Source organism: Sciurus vulgaris (assembly GCF_902686455.1).
Source record: "Sciurus vulgaris genome assembly, chromosome: 5".
Taxonomy (NCBI): Eukaryota; Metazoa; Chordata; class Mammalia; order Rodentia; family Sciuridae; genus Sciurus; species Sciurus vulgaris.
In genome coordinates, this window is record NC_136465.1 from 121487551 (window position 1) to 121501373 (window position 13823).

Here is a 13823-nt window from a genome sequence, read left to right on the forward strand (position 1 = left end):
AGATATTAAAATTAGTTATGCACCTTAAGTGTTGATTTTTTTTTTTCTTTTATCCAAGAAGAAAAGCTAATTATTATATACACATCTTGTATTCATTCAGGGGAAATGATACAGGGTAGCAACCAGATTACACATCTACTTCTAATCTCTTTACAGTGTCAATTTGTGGAACCAACTTCAAATTAAGACAAAAATTTTAAGTCAAAGAGTGAGCCAAATTATGAGGCAAATTATACTCACAGGCGTCTCAGTTTGTCAAGCCCAGAGAAAGCACCATTCATGTCTTCAATAGTCCATGAAATCTCATTGTTCTTCAGATCCCTAATTAAAAAAAGCATTTTCTTTAGAGAGATGCTTCAAAAGCCTAAGAGCACCACCCAGGTGGCATGTCATTCGTAACACACTCCTCCTAATTCCCCCCATCATCTCCACCTCTTTCAAAACCATAAACCCTTCACTCTCCAAGGCACCTCTCATAGCCTGCACTCTTCCCTCGACTACATTTTAAGTTTCTGCCTAAAATCCAGATAGTTGACTCTGGCTTTGTTAATTCTTCTATCAAGATGACTAAATTCTGAAGACTTGAAGAGTCTGAAAACTGCATTAAACTTTAAAAACCACCGTTCCAACCACACAAGCAGGAGTTCGCCAAAGCATACAGCGTCTTTCAATTATGTAATGCTTCAAACAGGGAACAGAGCACAAATTTCTGACAGTGCACAAATCAAAAGCCCATTGCACAATGTTAAATTAACATCTGAGAGATTTTTCAAAGGTCAATTAATTCAACTCACTTTCCTTTCTCTTAGGACAGAGGTCATGTTGTGGATATAACTGGCATGACAAGCAGGCATCACCCTTCATTGCCCTTTTATAATATCTTTTGGCTCTGGGTAATTTTTTTTTTTTTAATTTTTAATTTTTGTGGTGCTGAGGGTTGTGGTGCTGAGGTTTTGTGCATGTGAGGCAAGCACTCTACCAACTGAGCTATATCCCCAGCCCTGCTTTGAGTAATTTTTAATCTGCATTTTATAAAGAAAAATTAGTGGATTTAAAACTGTGTCCCTTTTCGACAGGTACCAACTTCGTGGAGATCCTGAGAAGGTTAACTATAATTGTTCAAATAATCTGATCACTGTCCTTTTAATCCCTTTATGAAATACATGTGGATGAAATGGATCCATTTCAATCAAACTGTTCTGGAAAAGATTAAGATGCTACTTTTGAGGCTATACACATTTCCTTGACAACAAAGGAAATCTGCTGAGAGAAAAGTGGGCACATTTAGGAACCAATTAGGTTCATGTACCGAGAGCAGAAAGTGTAACTTACAAAGTCTTTAAACTGGAAAGCCCCCGGAAGGCACAGTCAGCAATGTAGCTGACTTTGTTGTTCCCAATGTGCAGTGTGTTTAGCAGGCTCAGGCCAAGGAAACTTGAATCATCTAACCTCGATAAGTGGTTGAAAGTCAGGTCCCTGTAAAGAAAAAAGGAATTTAAGAAAATGGCTTTGACTTCCATTCAACATGATGATTTGTTTCCTGAAGGGCAGGTAACAAATGTAACTATAATAATCCTTCTTTTACTCAGGTAAACATTATTTCTATTTACAATAATTAAAAACAACAACAAAATCATCATGATTGCTTTTGCCTGTGCACCACAAAACAGCAGAGTTGGCTTCAACTTATCACAACAAAAATATAACAAGGTTGCATGTGAAAAAATCTGTCACCTTGGAAACTTTGTTATGAAAATTTCACAGATCAGTGGTAAGAAGCTCATGCTCTGGCATGATCCCTGCTCTCAAACCTGAGAATAAAAGGCAACTCACAGCTCACTGAGTTTCTGGCAGAACTCCCAGGCATCAGGGCTGATCCTGTTGATGGCATTCTGGCTGAGATGAAGTTCCTGCAGCATCAGCAAGCCATAAAGCCAGCCTTTGGTAATCTCTGTTAGGTTGTTGTGGTCCAGCTGCCTACATTTATAAGAAGAATCAAAGGCAGGATCCAAAGTCATTATCGAGTCTCTTCAAAGGGGACATACGATTCTAACCAAGTACACATTCCCATTGTTTAATAGGTATTTAGTTCTTGCTATAAGATACTGGCGGAAAATGCTGGAAAGTCTTTCATATTTACCGTGCTTATGAACTTTTAACCAGATTACCTAAAACAAAACTCAATACTAAATTATAAATAAGCTTGTGCACTATGGGAGTTTAACACAGTATTTCAAGTAAGAGCTACTGAATCTTCACTGGGCATCCTACCATCCTGCTTCCCGAGTGGAAACTGTGGGAACCCACACTTACAAAACTTCCATGTTGCTCAGGCCCCAAAAAGCTCCATCCATAAGTTTGGTTACTCCGTTCCTTTGCATTTTCAGAGACTTCAGAGCACTAAGCCCTTGGAATGAGAGTCCATCTACATTTTTAATCTTGTTTCGGTTCAGTTCACTGCATTGGATATGACAAATTAAACAATTAGCTTATATGACAATTAAATTCTGGAGGGAGTAATAAAATATGTCATTACTAACAATATACTTAACCCAGACAGTGTTAAATTACATAGAACATTTTTTAAATTTCTAAACATTTTTATTGAGAATAATTTCAGTTTATTAGCAGTGAGTGAATTTCTGTCCGAAATATGTGATGTATTTTTGGAATAATAAAATATTGAAACCAGACTGCACTTGAATTTCTAAGCCGCTGTCCATTCAGTATAGAGGCAAATCAATTAATATTTGTTTTTAAGTGATCCAGACTGAGGACATTAAACATTTCACTAAAACATGAGGTCTTTTCAGGATCAGGGACATCAAGAGTATCTTGTTCTGTCTGCTTACAAAATTGGTTACCATCTTCCCTGATTCTTTTCAGGTTTAATGATTTCTTTTAGGTGGTAGTTCTCTACCTTGGCTGCACACTGGAACCACGTGGGGAGTTTTAAAAGTTACTGAAGCCTGGCTCTTACCCCCAGAGGTTTAAATGTAATTGGTCTAGGGCGTGGCCTGGGCGCTGGGATTTTTAAAAGCTCCCCAAGTCTCTGTAATGTGCAGCCAAGGCTGAAAACCACTACTGCAGGAGCCTGTTCACAGATCATTCTCCCATTATTAACAAGACAGTTCTTTACAGCCTCTTAAGCTGTCGAGGCCTCCTGGAGTTGTCAGCATTATTCTCATAAACCGCAGCTGTTGAGAGCCCCATGATTTCTCTGGTGCCGCAATGGCACCTTTGTAAGGGGACTGTTCGATGATAATACTGTTCCCTCTTTCAGTAAGAATCTTGCTATCTTGTCAGGAAGCAGCTGGTACTAGGTAATGGCTAAGGATCACCCCTATTCAGATTCTACAACCCCAGCTCTCAGAGGAAAGGTGACCATAAGCTTGTTCCAAAATGCCTTTGGCCACAATGTGGACGAGAACACAGACACCAGGGTTTGGAGGAGGTGGGAAAACAGCGTCCAAGAGGACACCTGACTTACAGGTGTTGTAGTTGGGGCAGTTTAAACATCTTGGGTGGAATAGTTGAGATTCGGTTCCTGTTCAGCTTCAACACCAGGAGTGTGTTGGCCAAATTGTCAAAGTACCCAGGTTCCATGGATGTGACGCGGTTGCTGTTGATGTACCTGTTGAATGTTTGAGGATGAGTTGCTCTTTCTGGTTTCTCTGGGAAGTTTAAGTGCATACAACCTCTGCATTATAAAGAATCTCCAGAGCCTAACATTCAATGGACATTTACATTAATTATCCTTTAGGTCCTTGTGGACAAATGTTGATGAAGACGCACACAAATGGGGGCAGGGGCGGATAGCTCAGAGGTTAAGTGCATGCTTGGTATTTGTGAGGCTCTAGATTCAATCCCAGTACCAAAATCCATAAGCAAATAAATAACAAGAACGTCATACATACTGCTGGGGAAAGAGTGGAAGATCTGAAAGTTATAAAACTCTGTTACAAGGTAAGTCTCTACTTTTGTGACACTCATTTATTAATTGAAACACAGCAAGCCGGGTGTAGTGGCACAAGCTTATAATCCCAGTGGTTTGGGAGGCTGAAGCAGGAGGATCGCAAGTTCAAAGCCAGCCTCAGCAACTTGCAAAAGAAACCCTGTCTCAAAATAAAATATAAAAAGGACTGGGGATATGACTCAATGTTTAAGTGCTCTTGGATTCATCCCTGGTAGCAAAAAACAAAAAACAAACAAGCAAAAAAAAAAAAAACACCAGAGCAAAGTTTAATTTTGATTTTTTCTAAAAGAAGCACTTTCACACAATTTTTTAGATAGTCAAAGATAGTCCAAAGTGTCAAAATAAAATGAAGATTGTGGTTACCACAAATTTCAAGTAAATAAGACAGTTAGTTACATTTTTTTGATCCATTAGTAGTTAGGCAGAGTTCATTATACCTTAAATTTTAAAATTTCATTATAACATATTTTCATTGCAGATAAAAAACTTTTGGTAGAAAAAACTTCACTTACAGATATTTGAGTTGAAGGGGTGGAAATGCAGTTTTAAGTTCTGAAATATTGTTGCTGCTTAGATCCAAAGTTTCAAGGGACTGAAATTGTTTCAGATGTTCAGGTAATATCTCAGCAATCCTATTTCCAGCTCTGGAATTAAAAGACAGCACAGATAACTAGTTTAATGGTACAAAAAAGTGAAAAGGAAAAAATATTTTCTATTCCTACTGAAATGAGAAAAATCTTTTCTATTCTTAACTTGTTCTTCAAAAATATGGAACACTGATAGAAACAGTACTTTCGAAAGTGAAGCAGCAATACCACAAACACTTTAATTTATTCACTGAATCTTAAATCATATTAGAATATATGCAACACATTCCTATAAGTTTGATATGATTTGGCAGTGGCTGTCTAAAGACTATCCACTGAAGACAACATGCTATTTTTTGCAATAGTTCTTCCTCATTTTATTACATGGTAAGTGAAATTCCTACTAGCCTCAAGAGGGAACACAAGCACTGGTGAAATTATTTCCCACTTCTTCTTCTTGATTCCTAATCTAATTCTTGTCTTGAAAAGTACCCACACTACAGGTGCCAATGAACTTCAAATACTCATCAGAATGGGCTTTTTTTAGAACCATGCTGGAAAGATTGTTTTTCCTTTTAGGAACAGCAAGTTACAATGCATTGCCAGAAGCTTCAATTCCAGTAGAGACTCCAGGGCTTTCAATATTATAAAAGTATTATATAAGAGCACACCAGTCTAATCCCTGGGCAGTTAGGTTAAGACAGGTTTGACATTAACAGTCTTAAACACTAAACCAAGATGCCCAGCACAGGAGCCACTAGTCACATTTTAATTAATTAGATGTTAGAATTTAGTTCCTTGATTTTAGCAGCTGGTCAAAAGAGACAAGGCACATAGTTCTGTCCCACCATTGTGGACAGTTCTGATGGTATTACTGGACTTCATATGGCAGGAAAAACAGGAAAACAAACCAACAAAATAAAAAGAGGCCAAGTCAAACCTCTTAAAGGACACCAACACTACTACTCCCAAGGGGAAATTCAGCATAAGTGACAATTTTGTTAGAAAACAGAAATGAACAGACAAGCAAGTCATCTCAACTGCCATATTAGATCAGGTAGCTTGGTCTTTTTAAACCATGATTTGGCAAGGGGAAATTAACATGTCAAAGTAGAAAAGTTGGGAAGCTAAGAGTCATAGGAAGGTCTTCTCTTCACAACCCAAGGAAGGGTGAAACAATCTGTATGTTCTAGGCAGAACTCTACGTTATAAAGATCACACCATGTGTTTCTATAGTCTGCAGTTAATCTTCACTTAAGAAAATTTAGAAAATATGTCTCATATGTATATCTCTTTTACCAATAGCTGGATTTCGGTAGAGATTTGAGTTTGTTAAGTTCTTCTGCATTAGTATAACTCTCAGATATCTCCCTACCTCAGGAGGTTCCTGAGTTAGGTGTAGCTCTTACATATTTTCACCAAATCCTACACTGCATTCTGACATAGCATGTCCACTGCAGGTCTTCTCTGCCATATTGCAAGTTTCTTAGAAGCAGACATAAGTCCTTATCTGTCTTGGAATGTGTATGAAATCTAGTGATGCTGAGCACAAAATAGGTGCCAAGCTCTATGTTTAACATTTCTCATATATTATGCCATTTAATCATAAAATAATTTCCCTGATAGAAATTTAACAGATCATTTTAAAATTAGGAAATTAGGGCTTTTAATGTAACAAGCTGAGAATTTCTGAGCCATTTCACAGAATAAGTCTGAACTGGTCCCAAAGCAATTCCTGAAGGCTTGTCTCACAGGATACAGAGTATCAAAGATATTTTGGCAATTAAATTCTTATTGGAGATGTACCTTCAGAAAGATCTAAAATGCTTCACCTTGCAAAAATGCTCCACTTCTGACTTCATATGGATGTGGGAATCCACCTGGTTCCCTAAGTCTTCACCATGCTGACACTCACAAATGCCCCAGAACAGGACCTCTCCCACCTACACTTGACCCTCCGGAGTTAGAAGGTTTTATTTATGAATATGTGCAAATGTGGGGTGCTGTTTTCTCCCCAAGAAAGAACAGTAAGAGGAAGAAAACGGGCCATATGTTCTGTATTTAATTAAAAAACTAACACAATTAAAAATATTGTTAAAACCCACTGTAAATGACTTTTACAGTCTGGGTGGTGGTGTCATTTTTTATCTTTAAAAATTCAAGTCATCAGAGAATCTAACTCCATTTTTAAAAAGTAATCCTGTACAAGCCTAGAAAATACATATCTTAAGAGCTGAACCTGGTGATTAAAAGTGAAGTTAAAAACAAATATTAGCGGTTCTGTGTACAAGTCACAAATTAGCAAGCCCCTCAGATTCCCATAAAGTCTTCCAGAATTTGTTTAGAGTCAAGTCAGCCATGACCTCTGATTTTGACCATTTCCCACATCTGGATTCGCTAGTGCATAAACTCCTTGATCTAGTTGTGAGGTACAGGGTAATGCCAGTGAGACAATTAGTCAATTTCTAGGTCCCGGAGATGGAATCAATCCAAGGGACAAGCCACAGGCCCTGAGGGTCAGGGTGTGCGGGTTACACAAAACCATGCTTTGGGGGACAAAAATTTTCTCTAAAATACATAAATCAACGTTTGCATTAGCAGGATGTCCTCCCACCAACAGTACAGTAACCCTGAAATGTCCAAGCGCCCCTTCTCTCCAGACCCTGCCCTGTCCCTAGCTACATCTCCTTTCAAATTCTGCATCTGGTTTTGGCCCCTAGGCAGTCTGGGGCTAGTATAGCTACACTTATACAGTATTTTAAAACAACAGAAAGAAAACACTCAGCTAGAGATTTTTGCAATAAATGGAGCAAATTAGGTTCTTAGGGAGAGAGAGGGAGACTCACAGGTGTCTATCACCCTGGTCAAATAAGGCTGCAAGATAACAGACCATACAATCTTTGGTTTATATATTCGTTTGTTTATAAGGTAATTATGAACAAGGTATTAAAACTGCCAATTACTTGAGTGACGAATAAAATTTTCCTTGCAGTAAAAGTATGCTCCAGCCAAAGCCAGCAATTTCCTGAACTGCACACCTCCTAAATTGCAGTGTGAAAGTGCTCAGTTATAGATGGAGCATGCACAGTGCAGTCTTTGTCAGCTCTCCTCCCCAGCACAAAAATCCCTTACAACTGCCAGAATAATAGCCCCTGTATCACAAAAATTTAAATCTGTCCTAATAGAACTGAATTAAATCCAAATGCCAGTTTCTTATTAGCTCTTAGACTAACTGGCAAATTACCACCTGATATATTTAAAACACAAACAAACCCCCTCCCTTAAAAAACAAAACAAAACAAAACAAAAAAAAAACACAAACTTACTTTTTATCACGAAAGAAAGGTAAAAAGGCAAGATCACAGTAAAAAATTAGATTTACAAGTCTCTATCATCTGAAACTTCCAAAATAAGTATATTTCACAAAGTAAGTCACAAAGAGCCATTTCTAGAAGACAAAGATTCAATTCAGCTCTAGCTTTCATTTTTCTTCAAATATGGATAAATGCCAAAGTTGATTGACACATTAAAAAGCATTGCGGCTAATTAATATTTTTGGCAGGGCGTGTGCAACATTTGAACAAAAACAAAATTGTGTCAATACCTTTTCTGTTACTTAAGTCATGTGGAAATGCCATCTTTCCATTGTTCAAAACTCAGAACATAGTACTGTAAGCATTGAAAACTACTTTAGCTTCACGTAAACCCACCTTAGAGACTAGAAATATTTTGGTCTTCTATGTTTGTTTAGAGTACAGGGAGTTCCACAAACCATTGCTGAGATGAAGTATAATTAACCCCTGTGGACAAACAGACCTGGGGGCATGGTTGTGGGGGGAGGCAGATGGTTCCCTCAGGCTTCTAAGACCACAGGAAAAAGAGAAGTCCCAGATATTTCAGCCTTGGCTTCTTAGGTCCAATAATAATGGCTTCATTCTCTTGCCAATTTCATCTTTTAACCCACTTTGCCAAATACCTTTAAAATGTGGAGGCAGATGTGGCTAGTATTGCTGTCTGTGAAGTAGTGCTAGAGAGAGACCTATCCATTGACCAGGATGGAGATGCCCCTGACCCCACCAAGGCTGAAGTTTAGTGGGGAGAACAGCAGGCAAGCAGGGGAGGTCAACAGGGTGGTAAGTGCTGTGAGAGGAAGGAAGAGGGAGCAGAGTAAGTAGAAAGGGCAGACTCCCCAAGAGCAGTGGAAAGAGTGGGACGTGGGCACTAAACTTGCCAGGGGAACTAAGCTAAGACCTGAAGGATGAGGAGTTAGCTCCACAGCAAGGGAGAGGGGAGGCTGGTATTGCTCCAAGCAATGTAAAGACATATTCAAGACTCAGGAAAATGAAAGTGAAGCAAGGCTTCTACCCTTGGAGGAAATGAGAAACAAAAAAATGCCTTGATGGCTGGAGTTCCCAGTTAGAGACTGGAGAAATGTGAAGCTCAAAAATGAGTTGGCTGAGAGGAGGAGAGTAGGTCAAGTGGGGCCCTGGAAACCACATCAGGCAGCTGTGAGGAGAGGTCACAGGATTTCTAATGGTAGGGGTCACATGTGCTATACAGTGGCTGCTCTGGCAGCTGTGCGTATAAAGACTGGATAAGGGCGGACAAGAACAGGTGCAGGGGCACCATGTAGGAGGCTCCTAATATTTTTGGGTCTAAGGACTGATCCCAGAAGTGCTTAACCACTGAGCCACATCCTCAGCCCTTTTTATTTTTTACTTTGAGACAAGGTCTCACTAAGTTGCTTACCACCTCACTAAATTGCTGAAGCTGGCTTTGAACTTGTAAGCCTCCTCAGTCTCCTAATTGGATGCAATGAACAGAAGAGTTTGCTGGCACCATGGTGATGGCCTAACTACACATCAGCTTTGGGGTGGGGACCACTCTTCCTCCAGTTTCCAGAGCACAGGGTGAGCTCTTTTCTCCTGCACACAAGCTCAGTTTTTCAGCTCTGCAGCTCTATCCTTAGGACCAAGCTCCAGAGTTGCCATTAATTCTATTCATTATCACTGTGTTCTGCGTTTTGTGGTTTGTTTCTGTTGTTTTGGTTTGAGGCCTTCTAAGGCATGTGGTGCAGACTAGCATCCACCTCTTGCTCAGGTGCGAGATGCTAATGATCAGACCAGTACAATTCTAGCATTATAATGTGTCTGTGATCACTAGGAAACTGAATTGTGTTATTCTCACATATTAGAAATGCACACATTTCACCAGCTCTGAATGCAAATCGGGACTAAACTAATAACTAATAATAGTAAAGATACAACTGATGAAGTTAGTGACAGGGTCACTTGATGTGATGATGATCAGTTCTACTTCTTGATTCACTGATCTCCAGGAAGCAGAAGTATCTCAAAGCACTCATGCACTTTTACATGAATATAAATAAATATTGCTATTTTACTTCTGGAGTTTGAAAGGAGAACCACAGAGGAGATATTTTTTGCTGGTGAGGAACCAGAATATCAGGTTTTTTTCACACCAGATTTCCTGAATGAATCATGTTCTAGCTTCTTGATGAAGAAGAAACACCTATCAATAATTTCAACAATCTCCCATCTATTGCACTTCTTGCAATGTTATCACTCTAACCACACCCTGTAAGTCCAATACAGTTATTGCAATTAAAAATTGCTTAACCTGTGGTCATTCCATACAAATCATCATCAAGTAAGCATATTAAATGTATTGACTGGTACAGTCTGGCTTGGTCAAGAAAATGCTGATTTCTATATATAATTTTAGGCAACCAGCTTCGCACCATTTTTAAAGAAGTTATAAGTTATTAAAGAAAACACTATATTTTGCAAACACATTAAACGTCACTTATTTCCAACCCTCCACCCCCTCCACCCACATACTCTCATAAAAAAATAGTATCCTTGAGGCTCCTTGAAAACTACTTTGGCTGGAATAACTAATATCTCATAATATCTGACTTCTTTTAACAGAAAGATTTGGCAAGCAAAGAACCTCTCCCATACAGATAAAAATAAACTGTCTCTGCTCATCTCTTTTCTAAAAAGATAATTAAGAAGTTTCATTAAAAGAACACATGTTTGGACTGGTCCACCAGTACTGTGGCATCAAAGAATAAAGTCAAGTGAGGAAACTTCTGCAAGGAGACAGATTCTTGATTAAGGACTAATGATGCTAACCAGCAACTGAGCCATGGGGTAAGGAGCAAAGACTCACTTCTTTCAGCTCAAAGCCAGGTCAACATGATATTTAATTATGTCTTGGATCACAAACAGGATTAAGATGGCTACAACACAGTGTTTTAATACAGAGGTCCTACAATAATCAAGACCCTATTCATGTGCCAGTTATAACACATGTTAACATTGAAGAAAAAAAAAAAAATCATACCACATACAAAATAACACTTCTTGGATCCCCAAGTGTAAATTCAACTTAGCCATCTATGTAAACAGAAATTTAAAAGCAAATCCTAGAAGACAACAGGATGATAAAAAAGACACTTATTGAAGTCATTTTAATCTGAAATAATTTATGTACAATAATGAACTCTGCTTTGATTTAATAAATTTTAAAATTCTCCCAATTTTCACGCAGAGGCCTTCCACAGCCATTTTTAAATGTCAGGCCACTGGTATGGTTCACCTGTTTGGGTGTCCGCACTATCTATGATTTAATTGTGAGTAGAGAGGACCTCTAACTCATCTTTAGATTCCCCCAAACTCAGGATAAAATGAATGGGTTCAACACCCTGAAGTGGACATCCTGACTAGTTCAGAAACTTCAGATTGGCTTTAGTTGGCCCATAAGCATTGATGTGAACCGCTGTTCAAGATGCATATGTACATTGGGAACTAGTATGTCCATTATAGCGGCCAGTCAAAAAAGTAAGCACAAAACCTGTGGTTTCCTACATGAATCCAACTGCTAAAAGTAAGATCTCAGTACAGCTACCCAGAGAGGGCATTTTGATTCTATTCCCAGTTCCATGTCTTGATCTTTATTCTGTGAATCTTGATTTTCTCACTTGTTAAAAGGAAGAAAATGGAATGATCTCTTCCATACCTAATGAGCTAGGATCTGGATCTGGATGACAAGCACTGAATATGACCAGATTTACTTGACACAACTGCATGATATAAAATCTAGCCTCTTCTAGAGTCTAGCCCTCCTTTGGGAGGATTTCTTTCACCTCTCCCCTACATTAGTAACCTATCACTTGAATGCCATTCTCATCTTTCTTGGTTTACTCCCTCATTATCCTGGGTCACGTCTTCCATTAGTTTTCTCAGAAACCAGGCATAAAAGTTTTTTGGTCCCCCTGCCATACAAACACGCACAATTCTTTCTAGGCTGACAGTTTAGGTGTGCACCGAGTTTAAATCAGCAATTCTTTTCTCTTAGGATGAAGAAGGCACTGTTTTATTCTGTCACGACACTCCCGGATGCAGTGTGATAAGCCAGGGGCCGTTCTGATTCTTCACTCTGGTGTTCCTCACACGCAGCACTCTTCAGAACTGGAGGAGGGCTTCTTGAAGCACAGGCTGTTTGAGCAGCCCCTCACCTCTGGGGTTTCTATTTCATTGAGTATGGGGAGGGGCCTGAGAGTCTGCATTTCCACCAGGATCCCAGGGGATGCAGGTGCTGCCAGGAGCACACTTTGAGAACCACTGTCAATCCTAGAGATCTGCATATGCTCCCCACCCCCTATCCCACAACTTGATTACCCCCAGTATTCTGAAAACATAACTTACTGTAGGTTTTTCCCTCCTTTTCACAGGGCTGGCACTTAGCAGACACTTTCGATCTAGATACATTACCCACTACCCTGGAGTCTGGCAAACTTTTTGTATCTTTGAAAATTTCTTCCCTTCCATTTCTATTAACGTCTCCTTGTAGACTTTGATTTAGGAAGGTGTTAAGAATTCCTGAATCTTCTAATTCTCCTACTTTCTCACTTTTTTTTTTTTTTTCCTCTTTTCCATCCCTTGGTCCTTGGATTCTTCTTTCTGACAAAAAATCTTCAACTTTCTGCTGACGCTTCTATTACCTTGTCAAACTGTGTCATATTGCATTCTTAACTTCTATTTTCAGCTAACTTGCTGAATATTCCTTTTTTTAATGTTTTCTTGCCATGCTTCTGGTTTTGTGGACTTAGCATCTTCTCTTTTCACTCTAAAGATATCACATTTGTTCTCAAGTACCCTTCTCCTTCCATTGTTTCCGACTCCCTTTTGCTGTTTCAGACTCTGACTTCACTGTTAGAAACTTCTTCGGATGTCTGCTGACGAATGGTTATTCACTCACACTTGATAAAAAAGCAGCACTAAGAAGCTTAGTGAGGGCTGCATGTGACGTGGGCTTGCTGAATGGAGAGTCTCTACCCAGGTGACTGTGGTATGGTCACATGTCAGTTTCTGTGGGTCTACCCTCTTGAATCTTCAGTGGGGGTGGGGGCAGGGGAAGCATATCTCCTGCCATCTGGGAAAGCTATCCCGGAACTAAGTTGAGAGGAGGGGTGTCACCTTCAGGATTCATATGTGACTTAATGTCACTGACTTCCGAAGATGGTGTCCACAATCCCCACTTGAATTCCAGAGACTTTCTTTCTGTTTCAGCTCTCCTGAAAGTAAACTTCCAGAAAGGGCTTTGAGTTCTGGAATAGGAATGTAGAGGGATATCTGAGTACTTCTTATAAAAGACTTTTAACTAATTCCCTATTTTATTCTGTTCTGCATCCCTACCTTTATAGGTTCTGAATTCCAGAACCATTTTGAGGATCTGTAGCACACTCAAAATATAAAAAGCCTTCATTTTGGGAGAACAGCTGCTTTCTCTCCCTCTTCTAAGTCAGTTATAATTTATCCATCTGCTTGCAAAATTTTTATGGCATCTTTCATTTGGACTGTGTCCTCTCTTTGTTCTCTATTTCTTCTTTGTTCTTGATGGTATATCACTTCTTTTTAAATTCTTTTACTTTCATTTTAATGGCGTGTAGAAAGGAACAGAGTAAAATGAATGCACTCAGCCCACCATGCTTAACGGGACATCTCTAGCAGCAAGTGATTCAATCCATCAATAACACCAATTTTACTTTGAATCCCCAAATAAGCAAACTCTTTCCTCAAAAAATTTACTGTAATTTGTTTCTTATGGAAAAGTCATTTGACTTGGGCTTTTACACAGTATTTTAATAAAAAAAAAATTAGACTATGTAGAGAACATTCACTTAAGATGATAGTACAAATGAGAAAATACTGCATCAATATTCTGAACCTCAA

General features: G+C 39.0%; 1 protein-coding gene across 2 annotated transcripts in view; it reads right to left on the bottom strand.

Moving 5' to 3' along the window:
• The window catches only part of LRIG3 (leucine rich repeats and immunoglobulin like domains 3), a 44981-nt gene that overhangs the window by 14175 nt on the left and 16983 nt on the right, over positions 1–13823 (bottom strand). For both annotated transcript variants that reach the window (XM_079142393.1, XM_079142394.1), the window contains exons 4-9: positions 4489–4620; positions 3491–3634; positions 2314–2457; positions 1834–1977; positions 1333–1476; positions 241–321 (exon numbers count right to left, since the gene is read on the bottom strand). In XM_079142393.1, coding sequence (XP_078998519.1) covers positions 241–321; positions 1333–1476; positions 1834–1977; positions 2314–2457; positions 3491–3634; positions 4489–4620 — 789 coding nt within the window. The remainder of the gene's footprint in view (positions 1–240; positions 322–1332; positions 1477–1833; positions 1978–2313; positions 2458–3490; positions 3635–4488; positions 4621–13823) is intronic.